This window comes from Lichenostomus cassidix, chromosome 1Aa (assembly GCF_008360975.1).
Source record: "Lichenostomus cassidix isolate B80296 chromosome 1Aa, HeHo_3.0, whole genome shotgun sequence".
Lineage (NCBI taxonomy): Eukaryota > Metazoa > Chordata > Aves > Passeriformes > Meliphagidae > Lichenostomus > Lichenostomus cassidix.
This window is the reverse complement of record NC_139480.1, coordinates 32,468,736-32,492,040: the sequence shown is the minus strand read 5'-3', so window position 1 is coordinate 32,492,040 and position 23,305 is coordinate 32,468,736. Positions and strand designations below refer to the sequence as shown.

Genomic DNA, 23,305 nt, shown 5'->3' with positions numbered 1-23,305 from the left:
GGCTCACATATGTTTTAGGATACTGTCAGATCCAAGTGTTTTAAAGGCCCTTACTTATAGGAAAGATCATGTGCAAGGCAACCAGAGAAGTTGTTAACTGGGCAGTCCATTCAGTGTATCATAACATGACCCATAGTGGTTTTCCCTGCACCTGCAGAGCCAGCAGGGCTGGAGGTGGCAGACACCTGTCTGGGCACACCAAGCATGACACACACCATGGCTGCTCAAGCTCCATGGGTGCACAAGGCCCTCCCCAGTCCCACGGCTTCCTCAGCTTCCTCACAGTGCCCACAGGCCAGTCTTCCTCCTCCTGTGAAATGGAGTTATCCAGTCCAGTCTATTGATGTTACTGAGGTAGCCTTTTCATATTCTAGCTGGGAAGAATATGAAGCTAGAATATTCTAGCTTCATATTCTAGAATGAATATGAAGAATTCATATTCATTCTTCATATGAATGTCTTCTATATTCCTCCTGTTAATGTCAGGAGTAGGGGAGGAAGAAGAAAAGCCTAAAGGTTGAGATCAGACAAAAAAACAAAGAAAAGCAGGAGAAGAGAACAAGCATAAATGCTCACCTGCTCACACTGAGTCCCACTCTGAGATACACAATTGACAAACACCGCCTTATGGACTTATGTTTTATCCTTAGGCTGCATAAAGGTTCCCAATGAGGTGAATCAGATATTTTTAGGAGTTCAGCCTTTAGTTTGAGCTTTATTACCCAGACTTCGGTCTTCCATCTAAGAGAGATGAGATTCCCACAACAAATTTTAGATTAACCTACAGGCTAAAATAATTATCTTTCCAATAAAATAATCATTTAAAATCTTGGAAAATAAACCAGATTCTGAAACCTCTGCACACAATTCAGCATAATTTCACTGATTTTAACTGTTAACAAAAATGCTACATGAGGAGGGTCCATATGTCTGTGTTTCCATTTACATTAGAATGGTTATCCAGAATAGAAAAATAATCTATACTTATAAAAGAAAAACACTACATCTGAGCAGAAAACAAAGACCTATACTTAATTTTCATCTAATTACCAAATTGAGCTAACATTCTCTCTAGCATCAGCTGCCTAAAATGGAAAGCTCACAATCTCTCACAGGAATAACCCTTTCTGTATGGTGAACTGGCCACTGCATTGTTCTCCTCTCCTGCTTGGGAAAAACCAGCTTGGCAAAGATGAGGCTGGTGTGCTCGTTTGACTAAAGCCTGAGGGTGTGTCCAGCGGCCAAATTTAAAAAGCCTGAGAAGTGAGAAGATAATCAAAACAAAGGAGCTTTTGAAGGCTGTACCCTCCCAGAAAGCAACAAAGGGAAAGGCATAGTAAAGCCTCCCTGTTCGGCAACTGTTCCCATGGACAAGAAAACTGCAAGGCTGATTTCTCTTTATTTTACTACTAACATTTACACACATCTGGGCAGTGGTACTGATCCCCTCTAAACAGCCAAAAAATATGGCGTGTGGGGATGTAAAAGACATCCATGCTACACTGAGTACAAGGAGAGGAAGGAGGCAATTCTTTCTTCTTTACGTAACATAGAAGTTAAGAGGGTCCTTGCTCAAGGGTCTCTCACTTGGTTCATAAGGACGGGTGTAAAATGGAAGGAGATTTCATTAATGTAGAGACAAGACACTGCAAGCCTTGTGAACAACAACTGAAATGGGAAAAGTGAAACTGCATAGAGACACAAAAAAGCAGAGACCCCAAGGAGGGGAAGAGACTAGACAGGTAAGGAGTTCCAAAACCTGGGACAAAAGATGATTCTTGGCTAAGGGCAGAAACCAGCGAGTCTCTCAGCCTTGCAAGTGCTCATGCATCTGTCATTTGCAGATTGTTTCCCAATAGTTATGACTGGCAATACTTCCCAAAGGAAAGTAAATATAGGTCAATTGGGATCCCCCCCCCCCCACTCCTGCTCCTCCCAGATCTGATGTACCAAAATAGTTCTGAGCTGCACTTTCATTTTCCCTGACTTGGTAGCCTGCCAACATACAGCACATTCCTTTTACGGCAGTGAGTTTATAACTACAACGGTCATAAACTATTCTTAAATGGGTCTTTTCCGAGAATTGCAGTCCTTTCGACATCTTGAAAAATTTCTCATCTTTTCCATTCCAGGCAATCCTCTCCAGCACAGTGGTAAAGATTTAATTGCTTCTGGTGTTCAGATGATGAGATACAAGTGTTCTGGAAATAACCTTTTAATTTAACAATTCCTACTGGCAAGCCCAAAAGCTTTTTGTGTTGCATACCAATACAGGATTCATTCTCAGTACTAAAAGGAAAAAAAAATTAAAACTTCTGGGTTACCACTGTGAATAGAACTATCCAGGGGGTACCTTAGCACTCAAAGACATGAAACCCATTTTTGCTGTCAGGTTGGTTTGAGGAGGTATGTCTTCCTCTCCACCACTATTTGCATTGTCAGGCTTACTAACAGAGAAGAGGTAACAAGTTTTCTATCCTATTTTTAATTTGGGACAAATCCCATGCATCACTTACTAGAAGGTTAAATACAACTTCCTTTTATAGCAATGAATAGAAGCCCTTCAACAGAAATTTCTGTTCTGCTTTTCTGAAACACCTTTGTACTAGCTTTTACTTCTCAATGAAAAAAGAAAAAGAAGACTAATTTTGAAGATTAAACAAATATGTCATTTGGAATTGGCATTCTTTTAAATTGCATTACACAATACTCTTGAACTCAGCAGGCTTCTTCCTCACCTTACAAAGCTTATTTGCCTGGGTAACGATACACAATAGATATGTGACATGAGCAGTTTCGCTTAGGTAGAATTTCTCATAAATGAAGCAAAGAGAAAGCCTCCAGCTAACTGGTATGACTTAACGGGACTTCCAACCAACACAACAAAAAGTACACTCTTTTCAAAAGAGCATCATCTCACTCATTCCACAATGAGAGTGGAAGGTTTGCAACAAGTGCAAACCAGCCTTGCAGTGGTTTGCTGAGCATGCACTCCAGACCCGCAGGGCACAGACAGGCTGCAGGAGGGATGAAGGAAGCTGCCACTTCTGCTGCATGGAGAAGCTGAATTCTCAAACATCACAGACCCGATAAATTTGATGACTCTCTTTTATGAGGCACTGTAAGGAAATGTAGAAATGACTCTTACTAGTCCACTGAAGGAGACAAGGTCCCTGAACACATCAGAGCCAAAACAGTTGTGATTCCAGATGTGGTTTTGCCCTCCAGTTTAATGAGTTCTCGGAGTAAAATCTGTATCAGGGAATAGAAACTCTCAACACTCCCTGCCACAGCAGGAAACTAAGGCATTCTCAATGGATGCTATGGAGTTATTACAGTGTATATCGGAAATTTTCAACAGATGATCAGGAGGTCAATTGCAGCAGATTTTTAAGATATTTTAAACTTTTTTAATTGAAAAGGTGGTTGGTGCTAATATCTGCCTACATGTATATGCAAATAATGTGCCTATAAATGCCATGCACACTACTAGAAAAATAAACTTCCAGTGCAAAAGACACATTTGTCTTGTGTCATTTCATTCATTCTGCATTCTTCCACAAACCATTTGAAAGCTGAATTATCTTCCTGTATTTGTATCATTTCCTACCTAAGAAAACATATTTTTTAGATCAGACTCTGAACCAGACCTTAGTATCTTGTATTTTTTAAAACTGTTTTTAAGTAAAGGGTTTATAAAATTTTGTTATCGTCTCTCTGTCAGGTTGCATAGCTTCCTTTCAGATCAGTTCAGGCGGTGGTTTCTCTTTTTTATCATCCCAGCTGCTAGAAAAGCACTTCGAGTTAAAGACATCATAGCTGCCAATCTCTCCCCAGCAGTCTCCCTTAGATGGAAATTTTCCACGTGGCTTTCTCTACAAACCAATACCGCTTCTCACCACCGAGCGGTGCCAGCTCCCTTTGATTCAATCACACACCGCACAGCCCCGTGAGTTGTCCTTCAAACAGCGCTCTCAGCACACACAGCTCTACGCATTTGTCAACAGAACAAAAGCATCCTTTAAATATGTACCTTTGATCACACAGATTGTGTCACGATGTATGCAGAGCAGCCTTATGAATATACAAGGAAACCTCAGCCTTTTATCCAAAAATATATATTTTTAATTATAGCATATAGAAGTTCTGACACTGCACAAATTAAAAAAAACAACAAACATAAAAGAATCCTTTACACACTGCAATAGGAACATTTACCATCCAAAAACCAAAGAATTTTTATGCAGTTGAAAAAAACCCAAATATCTAATATATAACAAAATAAAATACCATCAAGTAAAAGAGAAACTCTTAAGTCTTCTCTTGTCAAGGGTGTACTTTTATTTTTATGAATAGCAGTGAGAAGACATTACAGCAAGTAAGGAAAGAGTATAACTTAAGCTTAAAGTACAATCAGATGAGTGAATACTGAATGTCAGTGACTGAAAAGTGAGAGCAAGGAAAACTATTTCAGTCCTGACAGCAATAAATTTGATTCAAATATAACGATCACTTGATTTTAAACCACTATCCAAATTTTCTGCCATTTAATAACCAGGATTATATGTATGTCTGCCTGTATTCTGGTAATTACAGGGATAAAAACGTTTATTCAAGACTCTCTTTCTTACAAGAGAAAATGTCATAGAATCATAGAATCATAGAATCACAAAATGGTTTGGGTTGGAATGGACTTTAAAGATCATCTAGTTCCAACTCCTCTGCCATGGGCAGGGATACCTTGCACTAGACCAGGTTGTTCAAAGGCCCATCCAGCCCAGCCCTGAACACTTCCAGGGATGGGGCAGCCACAACTTCTCTGGGCTACCTGTTCCAGTGCCTCACCACCCTCAGTATCAAGAATTCTCTCTAACACCTAATCTAAACCTACTCTCTTTCAGTTTAAAGCCATTCCCCCTTGTCTGCTCACTCCAGGCCCTTGTGGGAAGTCCCTCTCCAGCTCTCTCATATCCCACATCAGATACTGCAAGGTGCTCTATGGTCTCTCCGGAGCCTAGTCTTCTCCAGGCTGGACAATCCCAGCTCTGTCAGCCTGCCCTCATAGAAGAGGTGCTCCAGCCTCTGAATACCTTCCAAAGACAAACTTTTTCAATGAAAAATATTATGTGGAATCTGTGTGACCTGAATTGCGATTTTCATTCCAGCACAGTTTAAAAATTCACAAACATTGCATTTTTTTTTTAATTAGCTAAATATATTTACATTGTCTGTGCAGGATCTGTATCTTTAGGCATCCTAAAGCTATTTTTCAAATCTTGAACAAAAGAATTCTAGCAAAACATATTACTTCAAAACCTGCTTCAATTATTTCCCTTCTCTTCAATTCTCTATGAAGTGTCCAAGACACAAAGGTGTCTCTTCCACCTCTTTTAATTGATTGAAAGTTATTTATTACACTTTACATTTTGTCAATCCCCATTTCTCAGCCCTAAATGCATTCAAAAGGCATTCACCCTAAACCCCTCCATCTGGACTTACAGTAACTATGCAAACCCTTATGTGCAGGACAAAAAGCACTTACCTTTGGACAAAAACACCATAAATACTTTCTCTTTCTCTGTTAAAGCAGACTTACAGCAGTGCCAGGTCTGGCAGGGGTGGCACGGGTCACAGGGCAGCAATGCAGCCACCAACTTCATTCTCCTCTGTCCTCAGCCTTCAGCTACTTTCAAGGCTTTGTAACTCAGCCTTCCTCTGGATCAATATTCTAAGCTAAATGTTGACGTTTTCTTTGCATAATCTGTCCCTAAAAGTGACATCTGTTCCACTTCCTTCAGCAGAGGCAGCACCCGCAGGCAGCCCCCCTGCCACAGCCTGCTGTCAGGAACTTCATTAAGCATTGCCCCAAAATGCAGTTTGTTTCTGTCCTACTTGGACTCGTGCTCCAAAAACAGAAAATCCTGCACTTAGAGCATCGGGGCCCCTCTTTCCAGTCTTGGTCCTGATATTTCACACCACTCTGAGACATGAGAAATTCCTCAGCAACTCAGCCATGAGCATCCTCCCAGCCCAGAGCATCCTCTGACCCCAGCACAAGGCCATTCTCCTGTAGCTCACTTCAGTGCGTCTCAGTGAGAGCCTGCAGCATCCCTGATCAGGATAAAACAATAAAGGACATGCCAGCCCTACGTCCAGCTTAAGTATTTTTAAAATAATAATTATTGATTAGAATTCTGATATATTTGCGCAGTATGTTATTTTTATAGCCTTGGTATATATACACAGAAACATTCATATTCTCTTACAGTTATCTACATGTTTGGAAATTCTATGTAATTGCTAGGAAAAACAAACAAGAAAATTTATAAACCATAAAACCTGTACAATTACTGCAAATTTCATACTTTGTAACCCAACACAGAGAAAATAAAACACACACATCAGATTATCAGGCTGGAAATAGGACTTTTTACGAAACAGCAGAGGCAATTACCTGAAGTAGTTGCAGTGACTAATTTCAAACTTCAGACTTGAAATCTGTTGTGCAGACCTTGCTTTGCACAAATACTGCCAATGGAGCTGCCAAAGCTGCTTTATTTTTTTTTTAAGAGAAATATTTATCAAAGTTTATCAAGCTTTCCATCTCATTCTTAGGAACTGCACCTCAGGTACTTTAGCTGCATAAATATGAAGCTCTCAGAAATAAGGCACACTAAGGTTGATCACTATAATTTTGGACGATGGAGCCATCCTGTGTGCCTGAAATCTTTCCCTGAGGTTGCTCTTCCTCTTCTGACAGATTAGGAAATTTATCCTAGGTGTTTGGGAAAGAAGGTGGAGCAAGTGTCCAGAAAAGAGTATGTACCTTGGAGGATTTTTTTAAGGTTTTTGCCTTTACCAAATCTCAAGAGGAAGATGGTAATGTGCATTTTTTAAAAGGAAGAAAAGACTGACTGGTGAATTACATGGCCATAATCTAGCTTCAACACACAGAAAGTTTTTGAAACAAAATACTAAACAATCCATAAATAGGCAATGAAAATTAGAAAGCAGTAAGCCGCCACAATGGGCTTGCCAAAACCTAACCCCACAACTAACATACTTTCCTTCTTTTCTTCTACCCTTCAGGCAGAAGAAAAGCAGCAAATCAAACAGACCTCAAATACAAAATACTTTTAGACAAAGCAAACTGGAAAAGCACCTTTCTTTTGGATCAAGGTCCTGTATCACAGGTGCAGAGCTGCTTGAATAAGCACACTCATTCAGTGCTTCTCCTACTGACCACGGCCAAAACCCAGCACATAGTCCTACTAAAACTGCAGAGACACCAACCTGCAAGGAGTGTCAAACACCCTGAAGAGCTGAGCAGAACGCAAGATGGTCTTAATAAATTGGAGAAATGGTCAAAAACCAGCATGATAAAATTCAATGCAGCCAAGAACAAAGAATCATATTTGGATTTTAGAAGAAATCTTCAAATGCACAAAACAATCAAAAGTAAGAATACCAGACTAGCAGCAGTACAGCAGAAAAGGATGTCAAGGTTACAGTAACAATAAATTGAGCCAACAGTGTGAAACTATTAAAAAAAAGCAAATAACAATCTGGAGTTTATTAAAAGGAAAAATATAATACATTACAGGAGAGAGACTGGGGAAGAAGTCCAGTCTGCTCAGTAGCAGTGAGGTATCAGCTGGAATACGCTCTTGGTTTGGGGTGTAGGACAGACAATTGAGGAAAGCCCAGAGGAAAAGTAAAAACAAAAGGAGTGGTTTAGAAAGCCAAACCCCTGCAAAAATTTTTAAGCACTTGGCTTGTTTAGTCTACAAGAGTGATTGTGAAGCTGGGATAATGCTCTGAAAATCTTCCTCCCGTCTTAAATAGCATTACATTACTCAGCTATTACACTGTCTTTATTACTGCCACAGTCATTATTTGACTGTCAGTAGAGCAAAATGTACTGGTCTGTAATTGATATGTAACTGAGCAACAAAAAGGACTTGTTTTCCCCCAGACAGCTACCGTATTTCCCATTTTAAGACTTCATGGGAACAGTCTAGAGTCTTGCAAAATATCTATTGTAATCCTTCCTAGCATGGTTCAACAGCTGCTAGAATAAATTGGTACAAACCAGCAGCTCTCTCAAGCTCAGAGGCAAGTTGCAAAGCTGCCTTGTGTTTTTCAATGAGGGATGCCAGGTAGCAGTTCAGATACCAGCAGCATCTGGTGGGTCCCTTCCCCAGTGAGCCACTAATTTGCTACACAAGTCCGTGGAGATCTTGTCCCTTTCGTGAGCTTGCCTTCAAGTAAAAGCAGAAGCACACAGAACAAGCACATACACAGACAATTTGGTTTCTCTCATGAAAAGAGACATGAAGAGGTGTGCTGACAGCACAGTCTATTTTTCCACCACATACACAAAAGACCTGATGAAACACTGATTTTAATTCTGAAAAAAAATGGAAAAAATGAAGATACAGTCTAAAAGTACATAGCAAGCAGTTAAATATTAAGGCTTTGACCAACAGGGCTGATTTTCCTTTTCTACAGCCATTGAAAAGCAGAGATTAAAATGCTATAGGAAATAATTTTATTTGTGGAGTTTCTGAATTTGCATCTCAGGGCTGTAACTTCATCCAGTTGACTGATCCACCTCTATTTTTCCACCTGTCCCTGAGCTGGCAGCCAAAGCATCTGCTCCTGTCTTATTGCCAGCTCTCTCTTGCACTTGGGTTGTGGCTGCTGACGGTGCTGTTGGTGTGCAGGAGTGGAAGCCTAACCAATCTGACCTGCAAGCCTTGGTTTCAGCATTGTACAGACTGGATCAGCACACTACTGAATCACTCATTAGTACAAATTCTTGACTTGAACTGAGTGTAAGCTCTGACTGTTCATCATCAGGACACATTAGGAAGGATCTGCTCATGTTTTATGTTTAATATCAAGCTTCCTCCCAGCAGCAGGATGGTGACAATCTGACCCAGGTGACAAAGCCTGCTTGTTTATTTAACCATTTTTCTTAGCCAGTTGAGCAACTTTGTGTCAAGGCAATGCTTGTTCTTGAACCAGCTCCAGGAAAGCCAAGGCCAGACTCAATGTGCTGCATGAACTGAAAAAGACATCCACATGGCTCTCACCCACCACCCACCTTGAGGGTCCTCACGGTGGTTAAAATCACCTACACTCTCTCTGTGCAGGCAGCTAGAACAGTGTTGCCTGTGGATTTCCCTGAGAACCACACATTGGGGAACAGAGAGGAACAAGAACAGGGCAATCCCTCAGCCAGAAGGAACACTTTCTGGGCTGTTTCCTTTTGGCAACAACTGGCACAGATCACTTCCCCAGGAAGTTCCTAAGGTTCCATGTGTTGAATTTTTTTTCCATTTTCATTGTGTGGTGAGAGTGAAAGTGGTGGCACTTGGCAGCTACATTCCATCAGCACTATTGTTATTCCCTGGCAGTAGAGATTTGTTTTCCATCAGGTGAAACGCAAAGGCGTTGTCCCCTTTTGGAAGAACACAGAGTTAAAGAGACCCACAGGGAAATACTTAAAAATGCCATGCGTGACATTACTCTTAAAATTTCTTGGATGAGGTAACACTTCCCAACAAAACAATGTGTTAGCACACGACGTACATTTTGCTAAGTTGCCCATAGTTCAAAGAAATCATCAATCCTTATGTTCAGATGCTGCTGAAAGGAAAGAGCAAACTGGGGAACACTACAGAAATCCTGTCCATAGACTTTGTCTGTGCAACACTCAAATCTGAATCCTGTTTAAATCCAAAACTTCCTGGAAATAAAGAAGTACTTATGCTATTAGTTATTTTACAAAACAATGCTAAACTATAATTTAAGTCTGTGAGGACAGCAAAACTGTTTTAGCACATTATAAGTGTAAGTATTGTTCTTGCCTGTTTTGGGCTAGTATCGTTCAATTCCTCAGATCTTAAAGTCCTTACTGCAAAAAGCCTCTTTATTCCCAGTTCCAGTTGCTAGATTGTGTGGTTTTCAGATAATGCTGAATTGAGGTTGCTAAATGAGAACCAGAAGGCTGGAGCTAAGCAGATAAATTATAATTTCCAATTACCTCACATAAATAGGGTTCCCAAAGAATTCTTCTACCGTATTCTCAGGCAAAAAATACAGATCAGCATCTTCACACACTAAAGACACAAAAATCCCTGTTAAAACACACAATGACATTCCTCATGTTCTGGTAGAAGTTAATAATGCAATGTGCGTTCCCTTCCTTTTCTTTAGTGGTTGGTTGAAAATTACTTTAAAAACTCTGCTAGTTGGTTACACATTCACAAATTTCCACAGAGACGGACTTAAATCTTTAGTTTTGTGCTTTTTTTTTTTTTAAGCTAGTACATATTAATAGTTCACTGAGAACCAAAGATCCTTCTAAGGGAAAAGAAGCCTCTGAAAAGGTAACAATAAATCCTACCAAAGCAAGGTGAGTAAGCGAAGGGAAAGTTAACCAGTAGACACTTCCTACTCTGAGACACCAAAAGAAAATGTCCCAAAATTTCCCAGTTTTTTTGTTTTTCTGTTTAAAGACCTCTGTCTGGTGTGGAGAAAGTAACCTCAAAATAACTCCATGTATGGACACGATTACTCCAGAGCAAGAAACACCCTATTTCCGTCTAGCCCTGTAGTTTGTTCTAAGGTAAGCATACCAACTTCAGAGTTACTCAGGGAAAGATAAATCCACACCTGACTTTATTCTACAGTAATTCCTTATTACAATGTCTTAAACACACCAGGAATTTGTTGTTCCATTTTCCTAGGGGTCTTTTGGCTAAGGAACTCTTAAACTAGAGCTAGATCAAGCTATAATTAGACCGATGTTTATCCCACTTTCCCATCAGGTAAAGCCTCCACAGCTTAAGTTCATACATAGCCTGGGTGCTGCCCAAACTGCAGCTTTTAAGGAAAAAGAAAAATAATAGAAAGGGGAAAAGAAGGTCATACTCCCTACCCTTGACTAATAAAATGCTGCATGTAGCTGAAGAGTTGCTCTGTAATGAGGACACACTCACTTGAATTACGCAGCTCAACAAAGCTATCTCAAAATTGGACGGCTTTATTGCATCACTGGCTTGTAGCAATGCCAGTCAGATGCAGACAGGCAGACTTCTTAACCTTCTGTCTGAGAAGATTAAATCCTTAACACAGTGTTCTCTTCTCTCCCCCTTCTGACTCTTATTTCCCCATCTTTTAAAATAAGTAACAAAAGAACCACTAACAATCCACCTAATAGGGAAATTCCCTTTTCTAGCATTTCGAATGCAATAAATAGGCTGGACCTCCAATGATACAGAAACAAGTATCAGCTTACAAAGCTGACAAAACATGAGTAGGTAAACAAGATCCTCCCATACCTTCATAAATAACAGGGCAAAGGACCAAATATCTCCCTCACGTGCAAGTTGCCCTTACTGAACATCTGCAGGGAATTCTTATGGTATGTACAAACAAAAATTAAGAAATTCTTTCGGTATGTACAAACATAAACAACCTGAATTAACTAACCCCTGTGGGAGCATGTAACTGCTACCACTTGGAAAAATGAGCAAGGTCATTCAGTCAAAAGGCTTTATTTTTGTCTAGGATCAACTGCTTTATATGGCTTTGCTACCAAATATAGAAACATTACCCCATCTACAAAGGCACTGTTTTTAAAGATTGTGCTTTTGGGAGAAAAACAGAATTGCTTTTTCCTCCTAAAAGATCTTTCCAAATGTATAGTATAAAGATCCAAAGAACATCAGACAGAAAAAGGAGCAACCAACCACATTCTGGACTGAATTATTATTTAACTCCACTAATTTTAGTGGTTTTAATAAATCAATGCAAAACTTTATTTTAAAAAAATAATACTTTTTTAATCCCAGAATTCGAGGATTATTTAGTAACTCTGGTTAAGATGCTGACCATATTTAATTCCCTACATAAATTTTAAAAGACAGTTGAAAAATACTGTTCTAAAATAAGCCATGTCTAAAGTGAGGCAGGCGATTCTTTTAGAAACTATGAGCAAACGTCTGATTAAGATGACAAGCCACATGGAAACTACTCCCAGAATCAGACCTAAAGGGCACTGTTACCAACCAAATTTGGCAGGCAAGGAATCATGACGAACTGCAAAGGCACGCAGCAGCGTAACAAAAAGTTGGGAATCATCAGCAAACAAGACAGAAAGCACTTGTGTCAACTCAGCTAGGGCAAGAACATAAGCAGGATAAATTCTAAGTATTAAATTCTGCATTCAGATGAGTGGCACTGCACCATAGTGGGAGTGGAGATGGCTCTTCCATTTACAGACCACTTGCCATAAGCAAGCCCTATCAGTAAGGCGAAGTATCTGGCTATTGCAGATTTCTCCTTCTGACATCTAGCTGTCCAGAGACTGCACTGTTTTAATAGTAACAACAGAGAAAGAGCTAAAAGCATGATAGGTATATGTAAGGCTCTATACTTCCCTAAATTCTACATCTCTTACAGAGATTACCTTACAGCATTTATCACTAGGTAACAGTTGACATCTGGCCTTATCTGTAGATAACTACTCTTAGATTCAGTCTTCTTAATACACACTTAGGCTTGTTTAAGATCACTGCGCTTTCAGTCTTTATGCCAAGAGGGTGACGACTGAAAATTCAGCTCAAGCAGGAAAGACAACATTTATAGCTAATTTGTCAAATATTACAGGAAGCTTAATTAAGTCTCATTTCTATTTCCAGGAATATTAAGATGCACCAAGTACAGCTACATCAACTTGGACAGAGGACAGTAAGAAATAAATTATACTTTATCCTTTGCATGTCAGAAAAGAAACACCAATCAAACCGAGTGAGCGAACACGCTAAGCCTCCTTAGAAAAACACTACCAAATTCTGAGCTCATTTTTTAAGTTTAAGCTCCTTTTTTGACACTGCGCTGCACAGCTTACCGAGCTGGCGACCGCGGCTGAACGGAACTCATTAGGCACTCGGAGGAGCGCTGCTTCCCCGAGGCAGCTATCCCCGTGCACCTCGTTTGAGAGTGAGGAGCTCCAGCAGGACAGCCGGAGCCAGGGGCCGCGCCGCGCCGCGCCGGTGAGTGCAGGCGCTGCGGCGGCACAGGAGCGGCACGGCCGGGATGCGGCCGGGATGCAGGCACGCCGAGCGCTGGCGGGGGCCCGCTCCGTGACTCGGGGACCGACCCGAGCGAGCCCCGACCCCAGCCCCGCTCCCGGCCGCCAGCAGGGCCCGCGGGGTCCCCCTCGGCGCCGACCCGCTCCCCTCCGCTCCCGCCGCAGCCCCGGCAGGTGCGGCCCGGCCCGGCCCAGCCCCCCCGCGCCGCCGGGGCCGCTCCTCCCCTCGCCCCCGCCGCAGCCCCCGGCCCGCCCTCCCCGAGGCACGACAGCGGGGCCGCTGTGGAGGCGGGGGGCCGGGCGCAGCTCCTACCTGCGCTTCCTACCTGCGGCTCCTGCGGCGGCCGCCAGTGCCAGGCAGAGCGCGGGGAGCAGCGGCGGCGGCGCAGCGCGCATGGGAGCGGCCCGAGGGAGCGAGCGAGCGGCCCCGGCCCCCCCGCCCCGCGGGAGCGCAGTGACGGGCCGCCGCCCGGGGAGCATGACGGGAAATTCCTGGGCACCGGCGGCCAACGCCAAATATGAACATGGAGCCGGGAGACTCCCGCAGCACGCCCGGCACGACCCGGCCACGGGGGAGGCGGCCGGGGCCCCGTCCCGTCCTGCCGCCGCGGAACGGCCGGAGCGCCCCGTCCTAAGGGTTAAAGGGTACGCTTCGGGGAGGCCGACCAAGAGGCACCCCGCCTTTTTAAAGTGCCGTTCGTGCAGTTCAGGGAGAGCCCTGCCGTGACCCTGAGCTGCCTGCGCGGCGCGGCGCCGGGCGGGAGCGGACAGCGCTGTCAGCGTGCCGCGGCTCCACCGCGCCTCCCCCAGCCGCCTCCTGACTTCGGCACCGGCCGCCGAACTGCCACAGCGCTTAGCGCCCACCGCGCCTAGCTTCCAAAAAGGAGGAAACTGAGCGACATCGAAATTCTCCCTCCTTCCTTTCCCCAGGGGTACACGTATGCGGGGCCCATGCGTGTAAATAATGGACTTACACACCCTTCTTTGTTGCTCCTGCCCCCCAACCCTTCAAGTTGTCACTAAAACAATTTCAAAACAGCATAGGATAACGACAGGGGTGGAAAGCCAATCTCTTCTGTCGGTCTATCGAAATCCCTTTGATAACTTTCCGTATCTCAAAATATGAGAGGCTAAAAGCACAAGGTTAAGGCTCTTCACCTCTGTCCTTTAAGAGGTCAGACAACATCACATACCCACAACTTAGCAATGAGCATAATGCGTCCGCACTCCCGCTGTACAAAATCAGGACTAAAGGCAAGCTGACAGCCAGTTAAGTGAAGCTCAGCTCTGTGTGTCAGCTCACATCCTAAAAAATACTTACAGTTAGTGGCTGTAACAAATTCATCTCCCCCTCCAGCCCCAGATGAAAAAAGTATTTGAGTCAGACACCCGCATATCTAGAAGGTGAGACACATGTAAAAACCCCTAATAAACCTTTAATTTGAGTCTGTTTTGGTTGTTTTTACAGGATAGGGTGACAAGTTACAACAAACATCTGATTTTTCTCAAATGTTCAGGTATTATACACATTCCCCTCTGTCTTGCAGGAAGGGATATTGGTCAACTTAACAGTTTAAGGTAAAATAAGCTGCATAATAGTACATATTACAATTAAAATGTACAGTGTTTACAAGAAATATATTTTAGAAGCAAGATAGATGCATTTGCATCGAGGCGACCTTTTAAAATGCCACAACTATTTTTACATTCATTCTTGCAACAGGTCACAAGATGGGGTCACTAAGGTCAGGTTAACAAATCACTATGATGCACATCAAATACAACAAAATTAGTTTATATACATATATATAATACATATACATGTATATTATACATATACATATATGTATATAGTAAAACTCATCAAAATTCTACCAGACCTGGCACAATCCACTTACCCATCAAAAATATGTACTTGTCCTTGGTAAGTAGAATTCTGCATGGCTGATTATATATTATATATACTCATTCATTAGCATCTGAGACATAAAACCGAGGATTTAAAATTTTTCGGTTAACAAACTCTCCCATAATAAACATGGTGCCCACAAAAGCACAAAGGTAAGGCACAATAGGATTTCCTGTTGCAGAATAGTGTGCATCATGTTTACTTAACCGTAAGAAAAACGTGCATTATTTGTGCAAGTTCATGCTGCAGATCCATCATGTCTACAAAGTAAAGTGAGTTTCAGTAAAATTCGTGGGACTGGTGTGCTTCCAGTCTCACCTCCTACAGGATGTTCAGCTGGATAACTAGGTAAAACTGTTGTAGGAATGGGGATTAGTAAAGCCAATAATCTTAGATTTGCAACTAAGCTTCTCAGCAACAATTTTGTACTTCTAGGTAAATCTTAGTAAATTTACAAGCTTGGAATCACTAGGTTTACTGTCAGCTGCACTAGTTTGCATGAGCCAAAATTGTTGCAAGGAAGTATGTACCTTTTAAAATTTTAACAGATAAATGGTTCATTAAAACATTTCATAGTGTATTGGGAATGTCACTTAATCCAATGGTATTTTGTCACAGCCCTGACAACTGTAATAATAAATACAGCTTTTCACAAAATATTTTTCCAGTATCTGCCAATTGCTTCTTTATTGCTCACAAATTTGAATTCATTACAATTGGTATCAGACCTTTCACACAAAATCAGTCAGGTATTTTATATAAAACCTATAAAAGATATTTAACCTGTATCCAACACTTTTAGGTATTTGGCCTCTTGTCATGGTACAGCCAAAACCATATAAAACAATAGGTTTTGAATAAAATAGGAAGCTTATTTGCTGCTTTGATGCAGACATCCTCACAGAACACAACCCTTTTTGCCACCACCAGCATTTACATTTATATACAAAACCCAGTACATCCGCTTTCAGTTCATCTTCCCTCACACTGATATGCAACAACTAATGCCAAATTCACTTTCTCCATACCCCAGCTGCAGAAAAAGATTCTTTTACAGCAACAAAAATCTAATATTGACTGAATTTTTTTTTTAACTTATTCACCATCAGGAACTGTAGGTTGCTTGTTACAAAATACCCACAAGATTATTTCACAGGAAACTATGGAAATACAGGAAGTCTTCTTTTCTCCATGCTTTTGTATTATTAAAAACACTTCTTGGTGCAAAAATACAGTCACCACATCTGCAAATGCATAATGAAATTGGTATTCCTCATGCAAAACTTAAATGCATTGGTTTACTATAGCCTCGGAAAACTTGGTGAAGCAAAGTTTTTTTCTTTTTTGTCAGCTCAGTATTACTGCCTCATTGCTAAGTCCCTTTGGAAACAAGATTTCTGGAACGTCCAAACTTTTATTTAATTCATTAAAGTATTACATACAAAAAGCACTAAAAAAGGAAGACGGCAGCCAAACAGGAAAATTCCTGTTGCAGGTAACAGTCCTAGCAGTTGTAGAAAGTTTTCTCAGGAACTTCCCTGAGAATTAGTTGTGCCTGTCCGAAGACGCAGATGTGACATAGAGTTCATGTGTTTGTTTGATGGCTTCAGTGGAGTGTTACAAGTAAGAGCCTGGGGAAAACGATGATGATACCGATCTAGTCGCAGGTATTTTACTGTTACCAGTTTTCCTATGAGGCAAAGAAATAGGAAAAGAGAAACCTTCTAGTTCAGTATTATTGCATTTTGCTTCAGGATGTAAAACAAATTATGTCATTACATCAAAATTGGTTTATCAGTTTTGTTACTGCTCAATACTTTGGATACAAAACATTTCACCATTTAAAAGAATTCCAACTGCTCCCATCTTCTGTCATTTCTACCCATGTTTTGTTATAAACTCCCATTCCTTACCATCGAACCAAGAGCCATGTAATGCCTTGAAAGCCTTTCCAGCATACTCCGGGGAGAGACACTTGACATATACACAGCCCTATGTAAGAAAGAGAGGGGTTTGTGTTTTTCACAAGTCCAGCTGAAAAGGATGAACAAAATATTAAGATGTTACTGGAAAGACACTCACCTCACGTGAATTTTTGTCTACTGCAATATGAACAATTCCATCATTATCACTACATTTCTCCAAGATTGCTTCTTGAATTGCTAGATGCCAGTGATCACCTATTTCCCTAGGCAAACAATGAAAGATTTAATGGAATACATAATTTTTTAAACATTCACAATATTCACAACAATCTCATACTTCCCCACTGAGTCTGGTTTAGCTGTAACTTGACATCATTTTCTGGTAAATGTCTCCGGGACACATTTAGTACTCTTCCTACTGAATACACAGTAAATTGACTCCTACAGTCCACTTGAGAAAATTCAAGCCTAGAAATCAAAAGGAATAACCTCTATTTTGGGGCTGGGGTGTTGTCCTGAAATGGGTGTATTCAAGAGATGCTTAGACTCATATTTAAAAAAAACATGTTTCTGCCTTGCATAGTAAATGGCTAGAACACACAAAAAAGTCTGCTGCTGTGATGTGAAGATTCACAATGTAAAAGTGAACAAGCTGGACAAGTTGTTCCCTTAGTAAGAGTCCTGACTTTTGGCAGTAGAAAGATGATTATTTATTATGCTAACATTAATCAAAACAAATTAACTGGTATTTTTCCCAGATGAGTCTCAAGTAAAGAAAACAGACTTCTGTCATGGGGCTGCTTCTAACAGGTAATGGTGTATCACTGAAAACAACTTAGTAATTACTGTTAGTATACAGTCACTTAAAGAGCAGCTAAAACTAGTTTTGTTAAAAATACCTTGCACCCACAGCAAATGTCAAAACAACACTTGCCAATCTAATCACAGACACTGTTACATTCTGTGTTTTAGGAATGAATACTTTCACTGGCCACCTTTCAGATCTGGGACAAGAACAAAAGCCTCCTTTCCCTAATGACACAAGCAGCTGAATAATGCAGCTTGTCTTGAACTGAGGCTTTTGGATTTTTGTTTGTTTGTGTTTGAGTTTTCTCTAAGATAACTCCAAGGGTGTGATCAGAACTATTTCCTTAAGCAGCAGTCCTCTGAAAGACAGCTCATAGAAGAGGAACAGGCTAGGGAGTGCAATATGGAATTGGATGAAGTATCCCACTAGGAATGTAATCCAGCAGTCCAGTAATGGAGCTACATCAACTTCCTGAAGAAAAGGTCTACAAAAAGTCAATGTATTAGAAGTTGCAATGTTCAAAACAGCTGACTGGACATAGACACTAACGAGAAGTGTCAAAACACAACTCCTAGTGTATCAATGGGGGGTCCTTTTAATGCACCTGTCGGGCATGGATTGGGTCAGTACTGAAAAACACTGAAGCTTACAGAAAAGATACAGGCTAAAAGGGAGATTGTTCTGACAAAAATAACATATCAGAAATTCCATTAACAGCAGACATTTTGAACAGCTAACATTCTGAAACAGGAAAGTAGCCAATACAATATACCAATAAATATTAGAGTGAAGCTTCAGGAATGGACTTATTTCAGTACCACTCAGACTAACCAATATAGCTCACAAAATCTTCTTTGAAGCAAGGACAATAAGGATGTTGATCTCACTTAAAATTCTCTGCAAATCTCATGTTTTATTTAATCCTCCTACAGAAGGATCAATTTGCTTCAAGAACAACGCCTAAAAATTCAGTCTTGCTCACCCTACTGGCAACCTCAAAATTACCACAGAAGCCACAGAAATTGATGTATTTGACCAGTAATTAAGTCTTAAAGCCATTGAGAAAAAAGTTTTTAGAGTACTTCTCTATGCTAGAAGTAACACTGTCCTCAGCTAAATTAGCTAACAGCTTTTCAGTTAATAAAGCAAAGAACTAAAATAATTAAATGTGACTAGAAAAAATGCTGAAGAAATACAGCCAGACTTTGCAATCACTTGTGTGCATACTCTGATGTCCTTCCTTATTTCCTGTTATTCCCTGTTCTAATCAATAGCTTTTATTTTCCACTCAACTTCTCATATTCTTCAGTACCAACTAGCATCTCACATTTACCCTGTCAGACAGTACAGTATCTTCATTTTTCACTTGTATAATCACATCAGGGAATAAATTACTCCAGAGATGTTATTGCAGTCCCTGTATCTCTTTACAGTGGACAAAAGAGACTTCAAAGATTAGACAGGATTAGCTGGCATAACCTATATGTTAGTTCCAACATCCTACCATGATCTAGTCCACAGCCAAAGAGGATATAACAGAATAGTGGAGTGGATGAAGATTTAGAAGACTACCAAAAAAATGAATTATTTTTTTCTTAGCTCTTTGCACACGAAACAAGGGTTGTTACTTATTCATACACGGTACATTAGAATTACACATAAGTATTAGAAGCCAGTACTCAGCACTGATTTGTTTCTACTACAAAAATCTATTTGCTTCAAAATTAGGCAGTCACAGTGCCATAAATTAGTAAGTTATTTAAATTCAGCCTTTTAAATGCAACCTGTGCAAGCTCTGTAACAGTCCAAATACTCCAGAATACTTAACAATACTTCAAAAACCTGCAATCTGTTGTCAGGCCACATGAGTCTCCTCTGTCATCTGTCAGCTGATATAATTGAACAGTTACAAATTTAATTAATGGAGAAAGACCAGTCATTACTCCAAACAGTTTGACTACATGCTACATCCTTCAAGAAGTGAACCAAAGACACAGAGCAATACAATGAAGGCCAGAAGACAGTTTTTGTCTTCTCACAGATGTTAAGAGAAACGTTTTTTATTTACAACCCATTCATTTCTTTTAAGATGTTCATGTTTCTTCACTTCTTCCAAAGCCCTCACAGAGGAAAGAAATGAACTCTTCCAAAAGAAAACAGAAATACAGATAGGTAACTGATTTTACTTACATAACTGGATCAAACATATTGCGAATCTTTAGACATGGTGTCAAGCTGTTCGGTGGTGAATTTCTTCTATCTAGATGAAATGCTAAAAAGAAAAATAAATTCAATACTAATTATTGACAGTCATAATACCATTGAGTTAAGAAGTGTCAGCTTTATACATTAATACCTTTCTTTACTAAGAAGAAAGTTTCCTTCATATATGATAGAATTCAAGCAAATGAAGTTTTGCACAGTCTTCTTTTCTTCTTCACTGAAGAAAACATACCACATTTAGCTGAATTTTTTATACTCACAACTTCTACATTTAAGCCATTCTCTTATATCCAGGCAACACAGAAGGAATTCAGGATATTTTCACAAATACCACATACTTGAAAAGAAAGGATTTGCATTATATCTCCACGAAAAGACAGATATACTTAACACCTGGAGTAAATTTTTGGAGCTACAAGTTAACCACTCCGTTCTAACTGCCTGAGGAATTTTCATTTCTTCCACTTTTGGGGCAATTTGCTGCCCATCTGGCTAACAAACAGGGAGATGTTTAGATGGATGTGGCATTGCATCTGTAGTGCAGTAACATGTCAAGAACACTATACATGGACAGGGCTTTTGTAGCTCTAAGTAATCACACATGATCAGAAGCTTCTAAAAATTTCAAATGAAACATACCAGAGGATAAAACAGATGTAAGAAGAAAAATGCAAATCAAAAATAACTCAACGCTGAACAGTGCCATGATACACATTCTGAAATTTCAAAATAAATATTAACTTCTCTAAAGCCCACAAGTTCTACTTGTGGGAGTCACAACAGAAGACTGTACCATGAGAAAAGGAATCAAGGAGCCCTTCAGATTCAGATAAGGCAGCTCTGTGCCTTGAGAAGGGCCAACAAGGCAGCAACAGAAATGAAAGGGTATAACCTAGTAAAACAGCTTTCAAGGCTTGAAAGAAGTTTTACTTTAAAGATTGAGATAAGGAGATTCAAGAGCTTAAACATAAGATTAAAAATCTCAACAAGGCAAAATGAAGTTCCAAACTGCTGCTAATGCTTCTCCTTTGCAATCCCTACTTTCGAAAAATTTGACAGATTCAAGATGTTACATTCCAAGGGTTAGAAGCTTCTGCTTTGGGCATATGCCTGTGATTCTTACTGCTGACCTTTTAACATCTTGCAATTACATACAAAATACATGAACACTGCTGCTCTTCTGTGTGTCACCAGAACAAAAACCGTGTCACACAGATGAAATTCAGTCATGTGGAAGACACTGCTTGTGAAAGACAAGCACAAACCAACAGAAAATTCACTGCCTGGAAACATGGCATGGAAAACTTGCTTCTTATGTAAATTCCCGAGACAAAAAATAAAATACAATTACCAACTAGAAATTAGAAAAGGTGGCCTACAATTCTAATATCAAACCTACTGCAAGTTCCCTGAATAACTAAAAATGTTCTAATTAGAATACACTCACACACAGAGTACAAGTCACCAACACCTGTTACAACTGTCTGTTTTTTTTCCTTGGGAATAGATTGTTAAATATGCTGGTGACACTGCATCTATCTCTGAGGTGCCTGTAGTTTAAGGACAAGTCCTTTTTCAATAGCACATGGTTTTGTAAAGTTTTTTGCCCCTTATTAAAAATTATACATAGGGTATACAATAAAAACTTTACAGAACTAAGCAACATTGAAAAATATATGGACTTACCTTACTCATGTAGGTTGGCTCCAGCAGATCAAGGGTGGGGTGAAATGTCACCAGCATATTGTACACTGGGGCACCACACCATACTGGAGAAGGTGATCTGGGGTGGCCTAGTCATGGACCTGGACCTGAAAAGGTGTGGGGTTGAGGAAATTATGTGCTGATTGTTTATAACTAGGTTATTCAGCACATGGATTTAATCCAAGGATAATAAAGAATGGTGAGGTTATTTGCAGAGACCCTAGACCCAGAGGATCACCATTTCTGCAAGCTGTTTATGAACTAAAAGAAAATCCATACTGATATTTACAGCAGCAGCTACACCACTGAGCTATCCAAAAGTAACTAAATGGGGAATTCACCCTTTAGTGTAGTCACCTATATAAACCAAGCTTTGCCTGTTCCAGTTTTTAATAATTTTGAGGTCCTTCTGACTGGAAGATCTAAGGTGCTTACTGAGAAAACTTCAGCCAGAGCATACCATCAGCACAAGACTAAACTGCTACCAACTTAATGTAACATCCTACTGGCAGAGCAAGTGTGCCTAGGGCAGTGCAGCATATGAAAATATAGATGAACTCTGTTTTTTCTCAAAAACCTTTTCAAAGTCATGGTAAATTAAAAGTAATTTTTGCAACTTAGATGGAGCTTTTCATGTATAAGGGAATAAATTATTGTGGAAATCAGTGAGGTATGAAATTAATGCTAGAAGAGTAATAAGCCTTAATATATATACCAGAAATGGCACCAAAAGGGGAGCTTAGAGAAGACACAGGCAAGACAAAGACAATGATGTACCTACACAGCAAAATTCAAAATAGCATAGTTAACTGATGTCTCTTTAACTTCATTACACATCTGTAACAATTAATTCTCCCCCTTCCCCAAAAGAGAAAGTTTCAGTGACAAAGCTATTCAGACCACAGTACTGATTATTCTAAAACTTACATCGATGTAGAGCATACAAAATATTCTCAATAAGGGCATAAGCAGACATTCCTGCAGGACAACAGTCTAAGCAACACACTGATTAACTAAGCATCTCACACCTTTTTCTACACAGGTCTCAAGAGTAATACAAGATGACGATAAAAAGGTAGAGATGAAATAGGAAAGCAGGGGTACAACTTCGTGCAGTTAAGTCACTGGCAGGAAAAAAGTCAGGACTTTCCTCAATTCCCCTTGAGGATTACTGAGCACTTTCAAGAAAAAGAAGCTGCTTTTCATTTCACTTACAAGGTACTTCATTTTACTACCTTAAACTGAGTATCACTATCATTCCAGATTCAAAGACCAGCAGCAGCTAAAAACACATGCTTTTGTCAACTCCTTTACCAATGTGACTAGAATACGTCTACGATGGAAGTCTCTTGCACTGGCTTCAAAATGAACATTGAAGAGATTGTAGCATAGCTTTCTATGCCCCTTGAATTACTATTATTGCTAAAGGAATTCCCGAGTATCAGCACCGTGGGTTATAAGACAGCCCGACAGATCTTTAGATGTGAATTTGATGAACCTGATAAGGCTGAAGACTTGCAAAAAATACAGGTAACCATGTTTCTTAAGAACAGATTTTTTCAGTGTTAAGCCACTGATCACTGTCATTTGTTATGTACTAATCCTTCTTATCAAAGGCACGAACAAAAAGA

General features: G+C 40.3%; 2 protein-coding genes across 11 annotated transcripts in view; both read right to left on the bottom strand.

Annotated features, from left to right (window-relative positions):
• Positions 1-13,596, bottom strand: part of MSRB3 (methionine sulfoxide reductase B3) — an 83,299-nt gene extending 69,703 nt beyond the window's left edge. For 2 of the 9 annotated variants that reach the window (XM_085044432.1, XM_085044497.1), the window contains exon 1: positions 13,432-13,583. Coding sequence is in view for 1 of the 9 variants with exons in the window: in XM_085044497.1 (XP_084900623.1) it covers positions 13,432-13,501 (70 nt within the window). In the remaining 8 variants the exon portion in view is untranslated. Of the gene's footprint in view, positions 1-12,922; positions 12,947-13,418 lie in introns of those variants that run through there. The other 7 variants (XM_085044440.1, XM_085044472.1, XM_085044464.1 and 4 more) reach the window with 5 other exon arrangements.
• A 925-nt stretch (positions 13,597-14,521) lies between these two features.
• Positions 14,522-23,305, bottom strand: part of LEMD3 (LEM domain containing 3) — a 43,365-nt gene continuing 34,581 nt past the window's right edge. The window contains exons 10-13 of one of the 2 annotated variants that reach the window (XM_085044383.1): positions 19,938-20,019; positions 17,097-17,202; positions 16,928-17,006; positions 14,522-16,704 (exon numbers count right to left, since the gene is read on the bottom strand). In XM_085044383.1, the coding sequence (XP_084900509.1) occupies positions 16,541-16,704; positions 16,928-17,006; positions 17,097-17,202; positions 19,938-20,019 (431 nt within the window). In that variant the 3' untranslated portion in view covers positions 14,522-16,540. Of the gene's footprint in view, positions 16,705-16,927; positions 17,007-17,096; positions 17,203-19,937; positions 20,020-21,656; positions 21,782-23,305 lie in introns of those variants that run through there. The other variant, XR_014847269.1, reaches the window with a different exon arrangement.